The sequence below is a fragment of the Helicoverpa zea genome, chromosome 13 (assembly GCF_022581195.2).
Source record: "Helicoverpa zea isolate HzStark_Cry1AcR chromosome 13, ilHelZeax1.1, whole genome shotgun sequence".
Lineage (NCBI taxonomy): Eukaryota > Metazoa > Arthropoda > Insecta > Lepidoptera > Noctuidae > Helicoverpa > Helicoverpa zea.
This window is the reverse complement of record NC_061464.1, coordinates 3,526,129-3,551,328: the sequence shown is the minus strand read 5'-3', so window position 1 is coordinate 3,551,328 and position 25,200 is coordinate 3,526,129. Positions and strand designations below refer to the sequence as shown.

General features: G+C 42.1%; 1 protein-coding gene across 1 annotated transcript in view; it reads right to left on the bottom strand.

The window, feature by feature from the left end:
* Positions 1–19,062, bottom strand: part of LOC124636029 — a 38,883-nt gene extending 19,821 nt beyond the window's left edge. Inside the window, exons 1-2 of the mRNA XM_047171986.1 lie at positions 18,187–19,062; positions 17,855–18,097 (exon numbers count right to left, since the gene is read on the bottom strand). Of these exons, the coding sequence (XP_047027942.1) occupies positions 17,855–18,097; positions 18,187–19,062 (1,119 nt within the window). The remainder of the gene's footprint in view (positions 1–17,854; positions 18,098–18,186) is intronic.
* Positions 19,063–25,200: the final 6,138 nt, after the last annotated feature.

The following is a 25,200-nucleotide window of genomic DNA, read 5'->3' as shown; positions in this document are numbered from 1 at the left end:
TCCAAACATTGTCACAAACTTTCACATTTATAATATTAGTAGGATGTGGCTAAACGTGAGTTCCGCAAGTTGGCCTTTAAATTATGCAATACTTATTTAAAGGACCTGTCCAAAAGTGTTAATAATAGTACCATTGCTTAGGTCTTGGCACGATAAACAATGTTTACTATGACGACTATCCTTGTCCCTTCCGCGTGACATAGGCGAATAGAATGTAGAATGTTCATAAATCATCAATGTAGATGTAATTTTAAATCCAACTGTATCGTATAAAAACTGGTAAATTAACTTGTGTGTAGTATTACTAACATCCACCATGTTAGCAACAGTCTTATCATTGAGGTTGAAAGGTCAGGAGACCAAACGCCCTTGAAACACAGCAGAGATAAAGTTAGGAGTATCGAATGTTTTGACCAGTTGACAGCTTTCAGTTTTCATGGGAAAATTTCCGTTGTTTGTTCTGGCTCTTATATGGTGTTCTAATTCTCGCACATTTTTATTACATTAACTTTGTTTGAAAAATTCGTTTTTTTAACATACATATATTGACCAGTATATTACAGACCAGTATTTAATTTAATGTGATTAGGTACGACACACTGTATAAAAAATGTTTTGAACTTTTGATAAATCAGTTGACAATGGCGTATCCTTACTATGACTCCCTACCTTATTAAAACTTTTACAGCCTTACTTATAAAAATCAACTAATCATCTTCTAAGTATTGTTTTAACTAATTTCTACTTAAAGCCTTAAGTAGTGATTAAATTATTTTGACCTATAAACGTTGCTTAAGCATGTCTTAAGTAATGAACAGATAATGACATAAAAACATACTAATTTTTCAACACTACCGGAATGTTGGTAGCTTAAAAAAATATTTGTCATCAAAACGTTGTGTAATGGCAACAATGGCATCCGTAAAATATAAAATTAAAAAGTTGAGCTGTCAATAAACTGGAAATGAAAAATCAACTGGTAAGAATCCAGCCATTTTGCTAATTAGCGGGTTAAACAAGGGTGTAAGGCTACTTATAGTTCGGCCATTCAGAGAATGCGTTCCTGACACGTCGCGATTGAACTGACGACGTAACTTTGCAATGGCGTTGCAGTTACGATAAAAATATTTTTGCTGGTTGTTTACCGTTTTAACAATTGAGGAGCATTAAAACAACATTATTATATCAATAATCAATGAATGTTATAATTTTGTGCCAAACTGAGTGTCAAATAACTTGGTAAACAATATTTTTCTAAATCTATACTGCGCTATTACAAGGTTATGTCAGCGGTTTATATTTTGTAGTGCTGTGCTAAAAATAACAGGCAAGTATCGTAATCTGTTCTTATACAGTTATAATATAAAATAATACGTTTTGATTTTCTTTTTAAGAATTGGAAAATAATGGACTATAAGACTTAATTATAACGTTTATGAAATATAAAAATAAAACTATGACCAAACCGCATTTTTATACTTAGATTAAAAATGGTAACCCCAAATGGCGTTATGGGCCGCCATTTTGTGACGCTAAAACAGTCGTCCGTTGTCGTTTCGTGCGCATAGACCACGTTTTTCAAGTGTTTTCGATCTGTTTTTATTTGATTACCCGGCTTTTGTTAGACCGAGATATCAGGATTGATTCTGTTATTGATAATAATATAATTATACATGTAGGCGAAGATGATGATGAAGACACCACCTCCTCAAGCAAATCGGAGTCTGATTAATATTCTGTTCGCACATTCAATTCAATGTACTTGTAACAAAGAATAAATAAAACAATTTTATTATATGAATATTACCTTTTTTTGGTTTCCACTTAAATAACTAAAATATAAAACAAATGATTCCGCCAATTTAAAACGAAAATAATCTTAAAATAATGCGGCGGTTCATTTTGAAGGAACGGTAACGAACTCAGTGTTATGTTGTGCCCATCACTAGTCGTGACTAACTGATAGGTGTCAGGAACGCATTCTCTGAACGGCCGAAGTATAATTTGACAGCTCATTTAAGACATTGCTAAGAAAATGATTTAGTTAAGCCACGTTGATAAGTAAGATTTTCTCTTAAACACCCCTTAAGTATAACTTATTATTTAATTCACGTTTATAAGTAAGACTGCAAATGTCTAATTCAGAAGCTTAGATTATAATAGAATGTATCTCAAATTAAGATGTCTAAAAGACACTGGCGACGTATGCCTCTTAATTAATTTGCATATATTATATTATTCAATTTCTATCATTACTCGGGTCGGATAGCTAGTTGAGGCAAGCCCCATCGTTTTTATTATTCTTCACGTAAATACCTTTCCTATATATCATACGTTACTGTTAGAGCGGGTATCAAACCCCATGCAACTTGCCCATTGTCCTTTACTTACCTTCAAAAGATATACACTCAATTTTGTCAGTACAGTTATAACCGTTAGGCTCGCAAATACACCGAGTACATGGACCCACTCTAAATACTTTTCCGAAAATGCAGTTTCCAGTTTCTTTGATATCTGAAAGAAGCATATTACTGTGACTTTTACGGTATCTAATTGTTTCGAGTCTCATAAAAAAAAAATAAACCGGTCAAGTGCGAGTCGGACTCGCGCACCGAGGGTTCCGTACAAATCCTGTATAGATAAAAAGTGAGTCTCGCGCCAACCGTTCAGGATCTGGGAACCCTGAGAAATCGAAGGCAACTCTTGAATATTGTAGGCATCGAGTCAAAACCAGACATGTGAGTGTATTTTTGAGGGTACTGGTAAACAGTGAAGGTTTGGAGCTGATTTGATTATGGAGACTACAGACAGTCGAGGGAACTCCTGAACGGTATGTTGCACGTGTTTGGGCTTATTTGATTCGTATTGGCGAAGACTTTCTACATAAATAGGTTTGACTGCCATTGTGGGATCGATAGCAAAGATCAGATATAGTTATGGGAACTCCTTTACAATTTATAGCGTAATCTTGTGTTGGAGCTTATTTTAGGTGATGAGAATCACCTAACGAGCAACAGTTTCAGGTTTTTTTCGAAACTGCCTGACGAGTTGTAACTGTCGAATTGTAACAACGACTGCTAGAGAGTAGGATTCGGTGCTGCTGGCTTTACGTTTCTAGAGTCTTGACAAAAGTGTAATTCTGTCCCTTTCTTTGTTTTATAAAGTCGGCTTTATTTTATTTTGTAGCATTTTACAAACAAATCCAACTTCAAACATATAAAAAAGCAACAAGAAAACAAAAGCAAGAAAGAAATTAAAAAGATGTTAGGTGCATCGGTTTAAAAGTCGGTGTCTAGAGGATGCATCTATATTTATTTAACCACCAAGATCTAAACCGATGCATATAAATAGTTTTGTTGTTGTTTTTAGAAGTTGTTTTTTTTTTGTAAAAAGTTTTTATTTTTAACTTTTGTGAAAAGTTCTCGTCAATACGAATAATATAAGCCCAAACAAGACGTAACTAAAATATACCGTTGAGGAGTTCTCTCGACTTTCTCACGTCTCCATCATCAGGTAAGCTCTAAACCTTCACTGTTTGATAGTATCACCAGACATACATCTGAGAATCAAGTTTTAATCCTATGCATGCCTACAATTTCTGATAGTTGCCCTCGATTTCTCAGGATTTCCATCATCAGATCCTGACCTGATGACATTGGAAATAAACGGCGAGTATACTCTTTATCTACAAAGAAATGATTTCTCAAATCCGTCAAACTTGGTCGTTTAAATTCCCCATTGAAATGAGGAAAATATTTGATGTTTACACCTGATTTTCTCTAGATTCCCATGGTTCACATTGATGCGACAAATGCCATAATAAATCAGAGCCTTTATCATTATACTGTGCTATATATCGTTCGTATCCGCCGTGGGTATGGTTTCCATACTAAGGTGCCCAATGACCTTTGAATGATTTAAAATTTTTCACAATTTAGAGGCAATTATATTTTCATCCCACCATCTCGGAAAGAGTAGTTTTACCCTTTGATATCTGAGCGTAAAAGCCGTTTTTATCCTCTAGAGCGGCAAAGTGATTTGAATTTAGAATATCGTGTGCAATCCTCCATTCGTGACAATCTTGATAAGACTTTTCAAACAAATACAATATTCAACAAATAAAATACTGCTTAAAATAATTATTATTGTTTTTACATAGATTTTTGACCTCGTTTAATTTAAAACTGAGTTTTCAAATAAATGAACTTTAATAGGTACTTCTCTTTAATTTGATACTCATATGTGCGCGCCATTTTGTTTTTAAATTTCCTCGATGAGGTGGGATGAAAAGTTACGTGTTGCACTCGAGTGCAAAGATTTTTCACCTTGTGCTCTTTTGATTCCCTCGCTATCGCTCAGGATTCTAATTATTGAAACACTCGCTACGCTCGTGTTTCAATTTTAGAATCCTTCACTTGCTCGGTCATCAAAACCGAGCCCGCGGTTAAAAACCAACTTTGCACTCTTGTATAACAAATAACTATTAAGAAGTGTTTGATATGAATTTCAACTTTAATATCTCTACGCGTTCATGTGAAAAAGGGTAGGTAGTAAGTTTATAAATATTAAACAAATATTTTATGTAATGTAAGTAAAAATAATATTTTAATATTTTATGTAACTTCAAATTTATCATTTGCGCAATTTTTCCTTTATCTGTACTATATAATGTTGCTTCGTGTCGAATTTCAAGATTCTGAGTTCACGGGAAGTACCTTGTAGGTTTTGATTCCCTAGCGTGTGACGGAAATTCGTCTAAGGTGTCGGTATAACTGCTGTATCTTTTGATCGCGTTAACTTAGAAGTTTGATTTTTTCACCGCCTAAAGGGACAATAGACTTAGGTATTTGGTATAAATTTCAATTTGATACCTTTATTCGTTCGTGAGAAATAAGGTAGTAAGTTTCATTTTATTAAAATATATTTTTTTATATTATACAACTAAAAAAATGAGATTTTCGGAATTTTTCCTATACTTGCATTATATGATAATGCTTCATGCCAAATTTCAAGACTCTGAGTTTACGGGAAGTATCCTGTAGGTTTTGATTCCTTTGCGAGTGTCGAAAATTTGTTGAAAATATCGACATAATCGGCTGTATCGTTTGATTGGCTTGGCTTAGAAGTTTGATATTTTCATAGTTTAAAGGGACAATAGACCTGAGTATTCCATATGAATTTCAGCTAGATACGTCCACGCGTTCTCGAGATAAAGGGTCTTGACAGACAGACAGACAGACAGACAGACAGACGGACAACAAAGTGATCCTATAAGGGTTCCGTTTTTTCCTTTTGAGGTACGGAACCCTAAAAACAGAAAAGTGCCAGTCGAACTAATCCACTGAGACGATAATGATAGGATCATTGTAAATATGTTGCATTCATCTGGTAGATGCAGCAATTTGAATGAATGTCACATAGCTCTTGGAACAGAGTGAACATAAAGTCAGTCAGGTGATTCAAATCTAGTTAATTTCTTCCAACTGCTGCGCTAATTATCACCAAAACGAATATGACGTCCAACAGTTAGCACAGCTGGCACCGTGTTGACATTTTTAACGATTAAATTAATTCATTTACTCAGAGACATTTAATGATTACTTAAGTCACTCCTTAGTTACGGAATGTCATACAAATCCTTCACTACCTCCCCACTCAGAGACATTTAATGGTTACTTAAGCCATTCCTTAGTGAAGCATTTGTATGACATTCCGTCACTGAGGAGTGACTTAAGTAATCATTAAATGTCTCTGAGTGGGGAGGTAAGGAATGGCTTAAGTAACCCTTAAATGTCTCTGAGTGGGGAGGTTAAAAGCGCTTTGTTTACAATTGAATAGTGTGATAGTAATGATTTACCTGTTATTACGCTGCCGCTTGCTACTTTTATAGAAAAAAGTGAGGTGAAACTGTCAACCATATGTTATGAAGTCGGCTGTATCCCATTCAACGACTTGACGAGTTGTCCTTTAGTGATTCAATTAAATGTACCTAGTCATTCAATGTAGGCGCAAGTCGGTCAATCAAATAGCAGTTTCAATCAGATGACAGCGACAAATACCATCAGAATTCGAATTTGTTAGGAAAGCCCTTTTATTAAATACTAGCTTCCACCAGCGGCTTCGACCGCGTGGAGTGTTGATAAAAAGTAGCCTATGTGTTAATCCTGGTTACCACCTATCTACATACCAAATTTCAATCAAATCGGTCCAGCCGTTTTTGCGTGATTGAATAACAAACATACATCCATACATTCTCACAAACTTTCACATTTATAATATAAGTAGGATCTTTCTTAAAATTTATCGGATTTAGAATTTTCGTATTCATTGTTTTAATTATTAAAAAAAAATCTTACCCTTTATTGTCTTAGGACTGTCACCCTTACAATCGGTGGTTTTGCAATACCAGTTTTCTTCATAACAGTAGCATTGGTTACATTTCCGTATACTCATGCTTCCCGGTTTACATTTTTCGCCATATAGCTCTGCGGACACTGAAAATAATTAATACGCATGCAATAAAGTGTGTGCTAAGTATGAATATGCATGAGCAAGAATATATCTAAAAAGAAGAATTGTATGCACCCTTTTGCACAATATACAATACCTATATTTTTTCTTCAATCTCCAGGTAACTTTTATCTCGAGAATGTTTGAAGTTTAACAGCTTTTATGTAGAAAACATGTCAAGCCGCTGTATTTATTCCGCAGATAGAAGTTATCTGACGATTTAAAAATCAGCCGAAAAATGCCGAAAAAACCAGCCAAGTGCGAGTAGGAATCGCGCACGAAGTTTTTCGTACCATTAAGAAAATGAGCAAAAAAATCGCGTTTGTTCTATGGGAGCCCCCAAAATATTTATTTTATTCTAGTTTTAGTGTCTGTTGTTATAGCGGCAGCAGAAATACATCATTTGTGAGATATAGCCTGGTGACAGACGGACGGACGGACAGAGGAACGAAAACAATAGGGTCCCGTTTTACCCTTAGAGTACGGAACCCTAAAAATACCTAATCGTTGTTAAGTGAGTACTTTCATTTATCTTCATACTGATTTATGAGCAAATAATTAACGATCGGTCGATACAGTTAGTTCAGTCCTTTATATGTTATGGATTTATAAAAATAGTCTTACAGTGAAAAGTAACATTAAAATCATCATTCATGTCTTCAAAAATGAGTTTAGGTGCAAAAATGTAGGATCCCTCCGTTGTTATGTCACTGTGAATTTGATAATCATACTGTCCATACTCTTCATTTAATTCTGTGGGGTGTGTAGTCGGCAATTGATAATCATACTGTCCATGCTCTTCATATAATTCTGTGGGGTGTGTAGTCGGCGTATAATCCGGTTTAGATTGTGTGATATCACAAGTTATTAAACAACGCCACCTCCTGTCAGCATAACACAAGCAATCAGTGCATCTATCCAACTTGGTTCTTTGTCCTTCTATGCAAAGTTCTAAATATAACGCTGAAAGTAACAAAATAAAGTCTATAAAGTTATGTTTTCATTTAATCACACTAAAGCATCTATTTATTTATTTTATATTTGGATCACCAAATACAGTTCAATAAAGTAATATAGGTTTATTCAGTTAAAAAGATCACACCATTCATATTGAATAAGCTCTAAAATGATTGTTATAGACACTTACAAACTAAAAGGGAACATACAAATTGAGAATTATAATGTTTACTAGCTTCCGCTCGCGGCTTCGCCCGCGTGGTATGTTGATAAAAAGTAGCCTATGTGTTAATCCAGGACATCACCTATCTCTATACCAAATTTCAAACAAATCGGTGCAGCCACTTTTGCGCGAAAGAATAACAAACATACATCCATACATTCTCACAAACTTTCACATTTATAATAAAAAAATATATAATACTAGCTTCCGCCAGCGGCTTCGCCCGCGTGGTGTGTTGATAAAAAGTAGCCTATGTGTTAATCCAGGGTATCACCCATCTACATACCAAATTTCAATCAAATCGATCCAGCCGTTTTTGCGTGATTGAATAACAAACATACATCCATACATTCTCACAAACTTTCACATTTATAATTTAAAGTAGGATTTATATATATATAAGTAGGATAAGTAGGACTGCATTAAAAATAAAACTTGAGAAATAAGTTAAAAAATAAATAAATCTGCTAAATGAAGTAATTAGAGCTCTTGAAGATTTTTTAGTTTTTTAAATTCTCGCACACCCCATCAACTGATGAGGTCTGCCAAATTTATTTTATATATACTGTAGGATATTAGTTAGGAGGGAAGGGGGTTGTCTGTAAAAGGCCGTGCTTTGACAGCACAGCTCTCTTTCTGCTGCCAACTGTTGTCGAGGTAGGGTGTTACTCTGTCCGATTACTGTGTGACTATTTTGTAATTAAAGCATTTTCATTGTAATTAGTGATAAGTCTGGTGTTCTATTTTTGTGTATTGTGTACAAATTGATGTATCGCTTGTGTGTGCTCGTGTGATTTTATTTTAAAGCAGGGTAGTTTGCATATAGGTTAGCATTGTCGGATTGTTTTACAGCCGTTCTTTGTTCTCGTACTTTGGTTTTGGTTAGTGGTATATTTGTGTTAGTTCTATTCATTTGATTTTGGTGGTGTTTCTTTCATTATGTCGAATCATGAACGTGAGCTTAGTGTAAATCGCTGCGGCAGCCGTAGTCCTAGTCGTGGTTATCGGAACAGTAGGCATCGTGAGGGGTCGCCTGATGAAAATCTTAGGTTGAGGCTCGAGATGGAAGTGATGTTGTCACGACTTAGGGCATTGGAGGAAAGGCATCGGTCTTCACCTAAGCCAGGACGTTCGGACGATTAGTGAAAATCAGGTTAGGCCGAGTCATGATAAGGTGAGAGCTTTAATTGACTCAGCCGAATTTGATTTCACTGTTTGGTACACCTAAATTATTAGTAGCAGATAGGGGTAGAATGTTCCAGAGTGTTGAATTCTTCAATTGGGTTAGGGATATGGGTTGCGAAACACATTTGATAACACCAGAGATGCATCAATCCAACGGACAGGTGGAACGATACTGTCGGACTGTACTTAACATGGTACGTATTGAGTACAATTACAGGCAACAGAGGTGGCCAACCGTCCTGTGGAAGTTGCAGTTGGTTCTCAATATGACCAAACACAGAACCACTCAGTTGTCGGCGCTTAACCTGCTGGTAGGTATCGATGCGGCAACTCCACTCATTCGAAGTTTGGAACGGGATTTAGCTATAGAAGGTTCCTGTCCAAACAGAGAGGCTCTTCGCGAGATGAGTCGGCAAAGGGCGTCTGAACGCCTGCGTTCAAATCAAGAGGGTCAAGATAGTTACGTCAACCAAGGTCGTGAGGCGCCTCGTACTTTTGAACTAAATTCATTAGTTTTTGTTAGAAAACAGGCGCAGTCAACTGGGAAGCTGGACTCCTGCATGCGAGGGCCATATCGTGTGGTGAAAGTACTCCCACATGGTCGTTATGAGCTTCGACTCTTGGCTGGATCGTATGGGAAGTCGACACAAGCGGCTGCGGAGTACATGATTCCGTGGTAAGGAGAGTGGACTCCCGATGTGTGCGCTGATTTTTTTTGTGGTGAGTTATCCGAATTATTTCAATAACTAATATTTTGTTCAAACTGTTTTTATTGTGTTTTTGTAAACTTTAAGTATGTGTGAGTGATAATTTACCTAGGAGTGAAATACTTTCTGAGAGAGTAAACATGCCAAGGGAAGTTTTATCTTGCAGTTGGTATAGCTTGTCTCAGAGTGAGATATGCTATCCTGACTGATGGATACGCTTCAAGTGGAGTTGGGTTTCATATTATTGGATGCTGTCCTAGAGTGTGCTCGGATATGCGATCCTAGTATATGAGACATGCTTTGGGTGTTTTTGTTTTATTTTTGTGGTTCGGACTTATGGTCCTGGAGCTATGTATAGTACTTACACGCTTGGTCATGTCACAGGGTTGACTGACGAGTCGTGGTGTGAAACTTGTTTCAGTGATAAACATTGTATGTGTGTTATTGATAGTTTGGGTAGAGACACGCTCATATGTGGAACCAATTCACACACGCAAAGTTATGTCTCACGCAAGTACGCGTAGATCTCTAGCGAGTCGTGAGGTGGCACTCCCCCGACGAGTGATGCCCCAGGTGATTGGTACAGATATTAGTTTGTTTTATACCGTTGTGCTAGTGTTGAGCTAGGCGAGTTTAGTTTACAAAACGCCGAATGTGCACTTACGTACACTTATATGATATGTGTCGTAAAGTAGCGTTATGTGGGCACATAGTTGTCCTGTTGTGTTTATTATTGAAAATAGTATTGTGCCGTTGTTTTCGTTTTTACAGAAGCAGACCAAGAGAATGAGGAGTCCACCACTCCGAGTGTCGGCCAGCCTCCTGGAGTTGAGGTGCCTGGTGACATGATGGAGCCACAGCCCAGCACGTCCGGGAAACAGAGAAGCGAAGACAGGCCTGCTCTTCTGGCGTCGCTCAGCGTTTCCTCGGATCAAGAATCGGGAGCATCAATGCCAACTCTAGAGACTGGTCTCCAGAGTTAGAAGATGGAGCCCGAGGACGGCCTCCCGTCAGGAAAGGCCGTGTAGGATATTAGTTAGGAGGGAAGGGGGTTGTCTGTAAAAGGCCGTGCTTTGACAGCACAGCTCTCTTTCTGCTGCCAACTGTTGTCGAGGTAGGGTGTTACTCTGTCCGATTACTGTGTGACTATTTTATAATTAACGCATTTTCATTGTAATTAGTGATAAGTCTGGTGTTCTATTTTTGTGTATTGTGTACAAATTGATGTATCGCTTGTGAATTTCTTTTGTTAAGATTTATTGATTAGTAGGTAGTATTAAAAATTGTTTTTTAAAAAATCACTTCTGGTCTTATTTTCCTAGAATACAATATAAAATTCATTATAACATAATTTTATTCACATTACAGTAGAGCGGCGATTATCCGAATTAATTGGGATCAGGGCCCATTCGGATAATTTGATGCAGACTAGCAATGAAGAGAAACGAACCGTCACATACAGAATAAGCCTCATAAATGTAAACAAACAACATTCTTCTATAACGCTCTTAATCAGAGTTCTTAATCAGAGTAGGTTGCAACCCCACCAGGCCTTAACAAAAATACAAAATAAAGAAAATAGCAGCAGCAGAGCTCCAAGAAATGCTCCAAGATCTGAGCAGGGCAAGCCAAGAGGTTGGACTTCAAATGAACATGAGCAAGACACATACAATGACCAACAGCACGAAACGTAGGGTCGAGGTAGATGGGCAAGCTCTACACTATGTCGACGAGTACATCTATTTGGGCCAGTTAGTTTCTTTCGACAACAGGCAGGAAAAGGAGATCGATCGCCGCATAGAGAACGCCTGGAAAAGCTACTGGTCCATGAAGCAGTACATGAAAGGGGACCTTCCCCTTTCACTCAAGCGAAAATTAGTCGACATGTGTATCTTGCCCGTCCTAACCTACGGTGCACAAACTTGGTCTCTCACGGAGTGTCAGAAGTCCAAACTCAAGGTTTGCCAGAGAGCAATGGAGCGCAGCCTTTTAGGCATTAAACGGACGGGTCGCATCCGGAATACCGTCATACGTTCCAGAACAGGAGTCGCTGATGTGGGCCGAAAGGCGGCAACACTGAAATGGAACTGGGCCGGACACGTCAGCCGTATGCATCCGGAAAGATGGGCCACTATTGTCACCCAGTGGACACCCCAGGATGGACACCGCAGGCGGGGTAGGCCCCGGAAGAGATGGCGTGACGAACTGGACGCCTACTGTCGGGACTGGTGGACTCGATCGAGGGATCGAGAAGTGTGGAAGCGGGATGGGAAGGCCTTTGCCCAGCAGTGGGACATTATAGGCTAGTAATAATAATAATAATAAGCCCCGCAGGGCATCTGAGGCGGATGACGGGGAGTAGCGACCCCGCGGGGTCCGAGTGCTCCAGGGAGAGTATACTGTCCCCCACCTCCGGCTTGCCGGAGTGAAACATGACGGGGGATAAGTCTCCCGCCTCTTGGCTTGCCTTCATCAGCCGGTCAGAGTGGAGTCGCTAGAGCAGGCCGCTCGGAGGGTAGGTGCCACATGGTAAGTGGCGAGTGGGCCGGTGATGCTGGACCCACAGGGAGCGCGTGATCTGCGTTTAAAGTCCGCCGAGGTATCCTCACCCTTCAGCCGCTCATGTACCCTCTTGTTGCTATTCAGTGACTGATTCCCGGGGGCCCAGTAAGTGAGGTGGCGAGTCTCCACCTGCCATTTTTACGTGTATTTATTACATTGTTATCGGCAGGTGCCATAGTTCCCGTAGTTTTACCATTCCTAGTCCATTAGCATCCCATCACAATAGCCCAAGTAGTTTTCATCCACAGTTAGCAATAGTATAGCACAGAACCGGGGATTGTCCTTGGGTACATTTCCATAGGGTATACAGGGATAATCGTCGGTTTTGTGTCACCATTTCATTAAAGTTGTCTCAAAAGGGCTTCAGCGTGTTGGCTTCGACCCCACGTTCGCCTCCCAAAAATCCGGGACTCTGTAGTCCCGAGGTCTAGAAGAGACATACAGTTATAATAATAAAGAAAATAGCAATAACAGAGGTACATAGTAGCTTAGGACCGATTCGGATAATTGGCGTTCTACTATATTACTATGTTTTTATAACTATGAAAAGTATGTTTACATCCGTTGAAACAATTTCGAACTGTCATATGGATAATTAAGCTGATGGATGGATATGAATATCCAAAACAGCAGTTTTAGATGCAGGGCAACTAGGGTTTATTTCTTTTTTTACTCATATATAGCAGTTTTTAAAATAATTCCGATATTTAGTTATGTAATCTTTACTCTTTTTGGACAAAACGCTCCACGCTTTCTTTAATTAAACTAAATGTCAAATTTATTTTGTTATTTTTAAAGCATGTACGTGGGTAAAACGGGTAAAACGGGACCCTATTGTTTTCGCTCCTCTGTCCGTCCGTCCGCCCGTCCGTCCGTCCGTCTGTCACCAGGCTGTATCCCATGAACCGTGATAGTTACTATCACGGTTCACGAAAACAATAGGGTCCGGTTTAACCGTTTGGGTACGGAACCCTAAAAAAAGAATTGAGTGGGGTTAGAAACAGTAATAGAGCACAAAAAATATCTGTTTGTACACGCTGATCTTCGGAACTATTGGACTAATTTGAATGGTTTTTTCCTCCGTGTATTGGTATTAAGTCTGGACAACATATAGGCTATAATTTATCTTGGAAACTTGAACACCTGATGTAGAACAGAAACAGATCATCTAAACTATAAGAGATTCAAAAACGGTGCCCTAGCAAAAATGGTAACACTTGATGAGCATTTCCTTCTGAGATAATAAATTTGAAGATTTGGAGAAGGAACTCGAAGAGCCCAGCTACAATATAGCATATATAGGAATGACGTTTTAGCAAAAGTTGTTGCTGCTCCCCTCATTGCTGCCACTGTGGTGAGGCTGTCACCAGCCTCGGACACCACGGTCTGTCGTGCAGCCGTAGTGCGGGCCGTATTGCGCGGCACGCAAATATCAACGACATTATACGTCGAGATCTTGTTGCCGTCGGGGTACCAGCTGTATTAAAATATTATAAAAGGTTAAAAACGCTAAACCCTATAAAAAGCAAAAAAATACTTTTAACACTACGTAAGTACTGAGCAACTAAAGCATGTCAGACTAAACTAAACTCTCCTCTCCAGGAAGGGGGACCAGGGAAGGGTGTTGAAGGCGTTGGTGATGTCGAGAGACACCGCCAAGACGACCCCCCCCGGGACACAGCATCCCCCGTCGTGAGAGCTCTCACGCGCATGATGGCGTCCACCGTAGAGCGCCCCCTACGGAAACCGAACTTTTTGTCCGCATGGTCCGGCCCCATCCCCCCAAGGTGCGCGACGAGGCGGTTTGCGACAACTCGCTCGAAGAGCTTGCCCACCTTGTCGAGCAACACGATGGGCCGGTATGCGGACGGAGAGTCCGCAGGGCGCCCCGGCTTCCGGATGAGTTTGAGTCGTCCAGGCCCATGATGCGCAGATCTGCGCACTTATGGACGCCCTGAGCCTCTCGGCTGGAGCGTTTGCGGCGGGCCCACTGGCCGCTCCTGGGACCTCCAGCATTCGGGCGCCCGTTGCGGTCACCCTTAGCCGAAGGTCCTCGGTGATGCCCAGCTTGGTTAGGCTCACCGCCTCCTTTGCTTTAGCAAGCACGTAGCGGTATGAAACGCCCCTCTTGACCGTGTCCGGCTGCAGTGTGAGTACTACAGCCGCGATCTTAGGGGCGTGGAGTTGCGCCGCGGCGGCTCGCTCCCTGCGCAGCCGTTTTTGGGCCTTCTTTTTGGCCGCTTTGGCCGCGAGCCGCCGCGGCGCAACTCCACGCCCCTAAGATCGCGGCTGTAGTACTCACACTGCAGCCGGACACGGTCAAGAGGGGCGTTTCATACCGCTACGTGCTTGCTAAAGCAAAGGAGGCGGTGAGCCTAACCAAGCTGGGCATCACCGAGGACCTTCGGCTAAGGGTGACCGCAACGGGCGCCCGAATGCTGGAGGTCCCAGGAGCGGCCAGTGGGCCCGCCGCAAACGCTCCAGCCGAGAGGCTCAGGGCGTCCATAAGTGCGCAGATCTGCGCATCATGGGCCTGGACGACTCAAACTCATCCGGAAGCCGGGGCGCCCTGCGGACTCTCCGTCCGCATACCGGCCCATCGTGTTGCTCGACAAGGTGGGCAAGCTCTTCGAGCGAGTTGTCGCAAACCGCCTCGTCGCGCACCTTGGGGGGATGGGGCCGGACCATGCGGACAAAAAGTTCGGTTTCCGTAGGGGGCGCTCTACGGTGGACGCCATCATGCGCGTGAGAGCTCTCACGACGGGGGATGCTGTGTCCCGGGGGGGGTCGTCTTGGCGGTGTCTCTCGACATCACCAACGCCTTCAACACCCTTCCCTGGTCCCCCTTCCTGGAGAGGAGAGTTTAGTTTAGTCTGACATGCTTTAGTTGCTCAGTACTTACGTAGTGTTAAAAGTATTTTTTTGCTTTTTATAGGGTTTAGCGTTTTTAACCTTTTATAATATTTTAATACAGCTGGTACCCCGACGGCAACAAGATCTCGACGTATAATGTCGTTGATATTTGCGTGCCGCGCAATACGGCCCGCACTACGGCTGCACGACAGACCGTGGTGTCCGAGGCTGGTGACAGCCTCACCACAGTGGCAGCAATGAGGGGAGCAGCAACAACTTTTGCTAAAACGTCATTCCTATATATGCTATATTGTAGCTGGGCTCTTCGAGTTCCTTCTCCAAATCTTCAAATTTATTATCTCAGAAGGAAATGCTCATCAAGTGTTACCATTTTTGCTAGGGCACCGTTTTTGAATCTCTTATAGTTTAGATGATCTGTTTCTGTTCTACATCAGGTGTTCAAGTTTCCAAGATAAATTATAGCCTATATGTTGTCCAGACTTAATACCAATACACGGAGGAAAAAACCATTCAAATTAGTCCAATAGTTCCGAAGATCAGCGTGTACAAACAGATATTTTTTGTGCTCTATTACTGTTTCTAACCCCACTCAATTCTTTTTTTAGGGTTCCGTACCCAAACGGTTAAACCGGACCCTATTGTTTTCGTGAACCGTGATAGTAACTATCACGGTTCATGGGATACAGCCTGGTGACAGACGGACGGACGGACGGGCGGACGGACGGACAGAGGAGCGAAAACAATAGGGTCCCGTTTTACCCGTTTTACCCACGTACATGCTTTAAAAATAACAAAATAAATTTGACATTTAGTTTAATTAAAGAAAGCGTGGAGCGTTTTGTCCAAAAAGAGTAAAGATTACATAACTAAATATCGGAATTATTTTAAAAACTGCTATATATGAGTAAAAAAAGAAATAAACCCTAGTTGCCCTGCATCTAAAACTGCTGTTTTGGATATTCATATCCATCCATCAGCTTAATTATCCATATGACAGTTCGAAATTGTTTCAACGGATGTAAACATACTTTTCATAGTTATAAAAACATAGTAATATAGTAGAACGCCAATTATCCGAATCGGTCCTAAGCTACTATGTACCTCTGTTATTGCTATTTTCTTTATTATTATAACTGTATGTCTCTTCTAGACCTCGGGACTACAGAGTCCCGGATTTTTGGGAGGCGAACGTGGGGTCGAAGCCAACACGCTGAAGCCCTTTTGAGACAACTTTAATGAAATGGTGACACAAAACCGACGATTATCCCTGTATACCCTATGGAAATGTACCCAAGGACAATCCCCGGTTCTGTGCTATACTATTGCTAACTGTGGATGAAAACTACTTGGGCTATTGTGATGGGATGCTAATGGACTAGGAATGGTAAAACTACGGGAACTATGGCACCTGCCGATAACAATGTAATAAATACACGTAAAAATGGCAGGTGGAGACTCGCCACCTCACTTACTGGGCCCCCGGGAATCAGTCACTGAATAGCAACAAGAGGGTACATGAGCGGCTGAAGGGTGAGGATACCTCGGCGGACTTTAAACGCAGATCACGCGCTCCCTGTGGGTCCAGCATCACCGGCCCACTCGCCACTTACCATGTGGCACCTACCCTCCGAGCGGCCTGCTCTAGCGACTCCACTCTGACCGGCTGATGAAGGCAAGCCAAGAGGCGGGAGACTTATCCCCCGTCATGTTTCACTCCGGCAAGCCGGAGGTGGGGGACAGTATACTCTCCCTGGAGCACTCGGACCCCGCGGGGTCGCTACTCCCCGTCATCCGCCTCAGATGCCCTGCGGGGCTTATTATTATTATTATTACTAGCCTATAATGTCCCACTGCTGGGCAAAGGCCTTCCCATCCCGCTTCCACACTTCTCGATCCCTCGATCGAGTCCACCAGTCCCGACAGTAGGCGTCCAGTTCGTCACGCCATCTCTTCCGGGGCCTACCCCGCCTGCGGTGTCCATCCTGGGGTGTCCACTGGGTGACAATAGTGGCCCATCTTTCCGGATGCATACGGCTGACGTGTCCGGCCCAGTTCCATTTCAGTGTTGCCGCCTTTCGGCCCACATCAGCGACTCCTGTTCTGGAACGTATGACGGTATTCCGGATGCGACCCGTCCGTTTAATGCCTAAAAGGCTGCGCTCCATTGCTCTCTGGCAAACCTTGAGTTTGGACTTCTGACACTCCGTGAGAGACCAAGTTTGTGCACCGTAGGTTAGGACGGGCAAGATACACATGTCGACTAATTTTCGCTTGAGTGAAAGGGGAAGGTCCCCTTTCATGTACTGCTTCATGGACCAGTAGCTTTACAATACACTACTTAACACTACGTAAGTACTGAGCAACTAAAGCATGTCAGACTAAACTAAACTCTCCTCTCCAGGAAGGGGGACCAGGGAAGGGTGTTGAAGGCGTTGGTGATGTCGAGAGACACCGCCAAGACGACCCCCCCCGGGACACAGCATCCCCCGTCGTGAGAGCTCTCACGCGCATGATGGCGTCCACCGTAGAGCGCCCCCTACGGAAACCGAACTTTTTGTCCGCATGGTCCGGCCCCATCCCCCCAAGGTGCGCGACGAGGCGGTTTGCGACAACTCGCTCGAAGAGCTTGCCCACCTTGTCGAGCAACACGATGGGCCGGTATGCGGACGGAGAGTCCGCAGGGCGCCCCGGCTTCCGGATGAGTTTGAGTCGTCCAGGCCCATGATGCGCAGATCTGCGCACTTATGGACGCCCTGAGCCTCTCGGCTGGAGCGTTTGCGGCGGGCCCACTGGCCGCTCCTGGGACCTCCAGCATTCGGGCGCCCGTTGCGGTCACCCTTAGCCGAAGGTCCTCGGTGATGCCCAGCTTGGTTAGGCTCACCGCCTCCTTTGCTTTAGCAAGCACGTAGCGGTATGAAACGCCCCTCTTGACCGTGTCCGGCTGCAGTGTGAGTACTACAGCCGCGATCTTAGGGGCGTGGAGTTGCGCCGCGGCGGCTCGCTCCCTGCGCAGCCGTTTTTGGGCCTTCTTTTTGGCCGCTTTGGCCGCGTTCCGCCTCTTTTTCTTCTCCCCCACCACCTGCCACTCAGACTCAGTGGCAGGAGAGGTAGGGGCCGCAGACGGAGTCGGCTTCGGAGGGCGATCGCCGCCACTGGTGCCGGCGGGACCGGTGCCCTGTTGGCCCCGGGGTGCTCTGCGCCCGGATCGCAGTTGCGGCCTTGGGCTTTGGCTGGGCGGTCCGTTCGGCGCTGCGACAGGGGGCGGGGGTGCCGCTGCAGCCGCAGCCGCATAAGAGGTCCTTTGGGCCGCTGGGGGCTTCGACGCCGCGAGGGGGGGGGGCGCAGAACCTTGCCCTCCAGGACGGAGAAGCGAGCCTGGAAGGCTGCCATCTCCTGACGGACTAGGGCCAGGATCTGGCTCTCAGCCGGCGCAGTCTGCACCTGTTGCCTGGCGGCGGCCTCGCCGCGCTTCGCCTCCTGCTCGCGCATCTTAGTGAGGTCCGCCCGGAGACTTCTGTTCTCCTCCTGGAGAGACCCCAAGGCGGCCGTGAGGCGAGCCACCTGCTCCTGCAACTTGGCCAGCTCGCTCTTGGAAGCCAGGCCGAAGTTGCTCACCGTTGCGGCGGTGATGGAGGCGGTAGCGGCCTCAATTGCGCTGTCGCGGCTGGCCTTCTTTTTTTTCAGGGCCACCTGCCTGAAGGCGGACTCCACCGTTTTTGCGAAGTCCGCCCTCCGCTCCTGATCGGATCCCAAGGCAGACGCGTGATCCTCGGAGGAGCTCTGGTTGCCCCCAGGCGCCCCAGCGGTCCTGTCGTGAATGGTCCTCCTATCGGCCTTTTTGGCCAAGGCCCCGCGGCCACCGGAAGAGGACCCCAGGTCGTCCACCTTCCTCTTGAGGAAGGTCTCGATCCTGTGGTCCTTCTTGCTGCGGGGGACCGTGAAGTCTCCCGCAGTTCCGTCACTGGACACGGTCTCGCAATCCGAGACCGCATCCCACTCCCTGTCGTCATTTTCTTTTGGGTTTTGGTTTTTCAATTTATCCATATAGTTCCCACGAGTAACGCAGGGGGCTGACGATTCGATGCAATATGCTGGCTAGCAGGTTTGCAAGATGCTCAAAGCCAGTAAAGACAACTCTTTTCAGAGCATATTGTCAAACAGCCTGTGGACCGGCAACACGCAGCGAGTCGTCAGTGCCCTGAGAATCCAATACAATAATGCTTTCAGGTTGCTGATGGGACTGCCTCGCAACTGCAGCGCATCGGCGATGTTTGCAGAGTCGAATATAGACGGCTTCCATGCCATCATCAGAAAAAGAGTAGCATCGTTGACGCGTAGGGTGCGGGACAGTTCCAACAGCTACCTGAGGCTAATAGCTTGTAAGATTGAAAGTCCTATATGGAGGCATTGGATATTATTACATACATTAAAAAAACTTTTCACACAGTGTCTAGTTTATTTCGCCACCGATTTCTAGGCCGATGCACCTAAGAATAGTTTTTTTTGCTTTTCAGTGTTTTTGGGAGTCGGTTTTATTGTTTTGTAAAAAGTTTTTTATTTTTAGGTTTTCAGTGAAAAGCATAGTTGTCACTTTCCACATAAGTGGAAAGTTCTCATCTCATCAATACGAACAATATAAGCCCAAACACGAGGTAGTTTACATATTCAGTGTTCAAGTTCCCTCGACCTTCTTTGGTCTCCATCATCAAGTCAGCTCCATCCCTTCACCATTGTATAGTGTTACCAGACATACGCCTTAGTGTCAAGTTTTTACCCTGCGCATGCCTACAGTTTTCGAAAGTTGCCTTCAATTTCTCAGGGTTCAAATCATCAGATCCTGACCTGGCGTCTCCGAGTAATCGGTGAACATACATAAAAAATAAAAAAAGATCCCGACGAATTGAGAACCTCCTCCTTTCTGGGCAGTCGGTTAAAAATAAGTTTACTAACATAGATCTTAAGTATTATGTATTACTAACAAAATATGGACAAAATAAGTCTGAAATAAAGAAATTGAATTGAATAATAAGGCTTGTACGTACAGTTTTCCTGATCCGCTATTTCTAGGAATTTATGAGGACCATGCAGTTCTGGACACCATCTTCCACTGCATAACCAGTAATTGGTTACGCATTTGCACAGTTTACATGGATTATCATAATTTAAATCGAACCCCGTACACATTTTAGTTCGTCTCAAGGAATCTGAAAATGTTTAAAAATTCAGTTTTTACATGCTTTTCACTTAACGCATTTTTATGTATGTTATAAATAATAATAATACTTAACCTGTTGCCCTCTTGTTGCGAACCTTTTGCCCGCTTGTTGCGAACCAGTTGCCCTCTTGTTGCGATTTAGCAACTGATTCCCGGGGGCCCCGTAAGTAAGCTGGCAATTCTTCACCTGTCATTTTTACGTGTATTTATTACATTGTTATCGGCAGGTGCCATAGTTCCCGTAGTTTCCCCATTCCTAGTCCATTAGCATCCCATCATCACAGCCCAAGTCGTTTTCATCCATAGTTAGCAATAGTTTAGCACAGAACCGGGGATTGTCCTTGGGTACATTTCTATAGTGCATACAGGGATAATCGCTGGTTTTGTGTCACCATTTCATTAAAGTTGTCTCATAAGAGCTTCAGCGTTTTGGCTTCGGCCCACGTTCGCCTTTCAAAAAATTCGGGACTCTGTAGTCCCGTGGTCTGGTCGAGACATACAAAATAATATAGGCATGATGACAAATTTTTAAATTCCTTTGTATGATGTAGGTATACGTCTATTTTATACGGAAAATCGTAAATTTTAAGAAAATGCGAAGTTTTTTTGGCAAATAATTGCATTTTTCTCCGTCCACTTTGAATCCGGCGCGAAAACGCTTGTCGGTGTCATGCATCGTTAACAAGACGCAAGTAAGCAACGCTCGTTCAAGTTCAATAATTAAGTTATGACTTGTCCTTCTTATTTATACATTGTCATCTAATTTACTAACTCGGCATCGTTTTTAGTATATTGCCATTTATAACCTTCAATTAAAAAACATTGTATTAAAAATTGAAGTTAGTGACGAAAACGAATCGCTGCAAAACCGACTCCACGTAGTCTTGTCTGCCCTACCCCTAGAGTGCAATTCAAAACTGCGTAGGCGCGGAGGGGCGAGGCGGCCTGCGAGCTGAGGCGCAGGTAGTTTCAACGCTCGCCGACGCGGCTGAGACTCGCCGGCTCTCGGCCAGCAAGCCGAAGCTGCGGTGGTGAGCGTGAAAACCATCTGCGACGATAAGCTCGCATGGGACCGTCGGAGCCCCGCAGCACCGGAGCCGTGACAGAAGCGATGCTTGCTGCATGTTGCTTTGCTTACATTTTAAACGTACTGAGTTAAAAAATTAGAAGCTAATTAAATATATTTTATGATGTCATTTAATAGTATTTTAGAAGTTTACTGTTAGAATGCATGCTACAAATTTAGATGCTAAAAAATAACCATCATGCTGAGTTGTATTTAGAGTGGTTTACTAAGAAGATAACGAGTGGCTAAGATAGTATTACTTAGATGCTCGTTAATTGTGGCTGACTTAGTAATTTAGAAAGCAACATACATTTTTGGGGGCGAATAATGATATTAAAAAGAAGCCTGTTTAATTAGCACCCATTAAAAAATACGAAAACAGTGGCTTAAACTTGCAAGGCGAGATTCAAAACCAATATTGCCCAGTATTTTTTACCCACACCATTATTTTTGTGAAGATCACTTTGATGTAAGTTTTTACATCGTTTTCTAGATTCTAGTATAGTAGGTATATAAAACTCGTATTTGGTAATGTGACATTTGTGCGAGTGGTTAATGCGTCGACCAAGAGGTGACGTCACGCGCTCTGATTGGTGTTCAAGATATCATGGCGGATTGCCTTATTTGGTAGTTTTATTTTATAAAATTAATATTGATCACATTATTAAAAAAAAAGGAAACAATGCGAGTTTTATATTCCAAGCTTGAAGTTTAATTTAATAAATATAATATTTTAATGATTTTTAATTACTGTCATCATGCCTAGTGTATTTTTACTGTTGTAATAATAATTATTGTTTTGTTCCGTCTGACGCAGATCAAAAGGCTGCATTCAAACCAAACTGACTGTCAGCTGCCGAACGTCAGCATCTTTAAATATTTCGCATAACGTATCGTCGGTTAGATGTGAATGAAAAAGTGAATTCAATCAGTTTGGTTTGATGATTTTGTTCTGAATTTTTTGCTGTCTTCTATGTATTATCATGTCAATGCTTGATTCTATTTAATCAATACAGGTGGTAATGCAGAAAAAGGAATAAGATACTAGCTTTTGCCCGCGACTTCGTTCGCGTGGAATAGTGACTTCCGGCAGATTTTTGGTTTAACCAATAGATGGCGCTATATAAGGTGCTTTAATATTACCTGCCAGGACTTGAATGGGGGGTAGTATTGCGTTTATAGATTACAATAGTAAAGATAAATAATTGATTATTTGTCATATTTTTTTTCATACAAAAAAAAAATACGTATAAATTTCACTTAATTTATTTTAAGTTTAAAACCATCCAGAAAAGTTGCGCGTTGCCACTCTTGCAGAACAGATAGAAAGAGATAGCAGTTGTTTTCATTGACGAAGCGACACTACGCGCGTAATTTGTGAACCACGTTATGCAGAGTAGAGCCAATGTTAATTTAACTTAATGTTTAATGTCTCAAATTGAATTGACTCAATCGAAATTTCTTCACTATTGTAATCTATAAACGCAATACTACCCCCCATTCAAGTCCTGGCAGGTAATATTAAAGCACCTTATATGTCCGGAATATTTTTTTTGTAATAAAACTATCCTATGTCCTTTCTCAAGTTCCAAACTATGGCTGTACCAAATTTCACACAAATCGGTTCAGTAGTTTAGGCGTGAAGAAAAGACAGACAGAGTTACTTTCACATCTATAATATAAAAATGAATCGCAAAATGTGTTGGTAAGCGCATAACTCAACAACGCCTGGACCAATTTGGCTAATTCTTTTTTTGTTGTGTTTGTTATTGTCAGGAGAAGGTTCTTATGAAAAAAAATAGGGTAAAGTAGAGAAGTCAGTTGACGGGAGCGAAGCCGCGGGAAAAGCTAGTTTATAATATTAGTTAGGATTAGGATTTTACATTACATGTATAATTTTTTGAATTTCCGAGTAGGTTAAGCAGAACTCGTAGGCTATCTACGTCCTTGTAAGAATACTCGAAAACTCCAGTTCTTGTAGGAAAATGATTCGGTAGTGAAAGCCCGCTCCTTTTTTGTAATACCGGAAATTGTTACCAAATGTCTCCAAGAACACCCCGTTAGTGTACTCGCAGTTTAGTTTTAGTCATGCCCACTGTATATTTGGCCTGCAGGAAGTTCTCTGACCGTCTTCTGGCAACTTCGCTCATTTTTCCTTACCTACTCCGTGATTAGTACACTTACTTCCAGAATGCGGACACGGTAAATCCGAACAAATAAAATGTGATTTGGAATAGCAAACGCAGAAATTGCAAGGGCCCTTTGTAAATCTTCTTCCACGCTTTGGGCATGGTGTTTCCCCTTCGAGGTTGACTGAAATTATTAAAAAAACGTGATTTTTTAAAGTGGCATTTGCATCGACGAGCTTTTACCGGTTAGTGAAGTGCATCGGGTTTATGCGTGTGTGAGTGACATTGTTACAAGAGAATATATTTAAACTGTGGCTAAATGTGAATACCGCAAGTTGGCCTTAAATTATGAAATCATCATCATCCTCCGAGCCTTTTCCCAACTATGTTGGGGTCGGCTTCCAGTCTAACCGGATTCAGCTGAGTACCAGTGCTTTACAAGAAGCGACTGCCTATCTGACCTCCTCAACCCAGTTACCCGGGCAACCCGATACCCCTTGATTAGACTGGTGTCAGACTTACTGGCTTCTGACTACCCGTAACGAGCCTGCCAAGGATGTTCAAGGACAGCCGGGACCTACAGTTTGCCTGAGTCTGAGTGCCATCCGAAACACAGACATTGGTGTCTAAGATATACTTAGAAAGTACATACAAACTTAGAAAAGTTGCATTGGTACTTGCCTGACCTGGAATCGAACCCGCGCTCTCATACTCGAGGTTGATTCTTTGCCCACTAGGCCACCACGACTTTTTCGAGGTTGGTTCTTTGCCCACTTTACACTAAATTATGAAATGCATATTCAAATTAACTTACAATCAAAATCTACACACTTAATTCTTTCATCACAATTATAAACGCCAGAATCGCAATTACACCGAACACATGGACCCAATCTAAATGTTAATCCGAAAATGCAGTGTCCAGTATCTTTGATATCTGAAAGAAGCATATAAATGTGACTTTTACGGTATCTAATTGCTTCGAAATTCATTAAAAAAAAACAGAAAAGTACATAGTGATTCAATTAAATGTACCTAGTCATTCAATGTAGGCGCAAGTCGGTCAATCAAATAGCAGTTTCAATCAGATGACAGCGACAAATACCATCAGAATTCGAATTTGTTAGGAAAGCCCTTTTATTAAATATCTTCCTTAAAATTTATCAGATTTAGAACTTTCGTATTTATTGTTATAATTATTTGAAAAAAATCTTACCTTCTATATTGTCACGACCGTCATTAGGCTTACATTTATTAGTAGTTCTGCAATACAACATTCCTTCATAACAGTAGCATTGGTTACATTGCCGTATACTCATGCTTCTCGATGTACATGGCTCGTCCGGGACCACTGAAAGTAAACCAATTTTAACTAAGGCCAAAAACATATTGTATAGGTCATCGATATACAGAAATGCATTTTATTCAGTTCGCAAACTTTGTCAACTTAGGTATAGTTAAATAAGTTTTATAGATACGTATATTTTTATTGTGTTTTAGTACATAATATATATACAATAAGTTATTCATAACGAAAGATGTTTACTTTGTAACCGAGAATGGCAAAATCCTAACTATAGTTATAGTAACTACCTCTATTAAGGCGATACCTCGAAATTAAACAATTTTTTTACGTTAATTTTAAGTTAAGAATACTTATTTGAATAATAATTTTTTTTTATATGTGTTTGTTGACTATATTACCTCCATTAATCCGAAGACAAAAACATAAAACAAGTAACTTTTCTCGATAGAAAAAAAATCAGAACTTA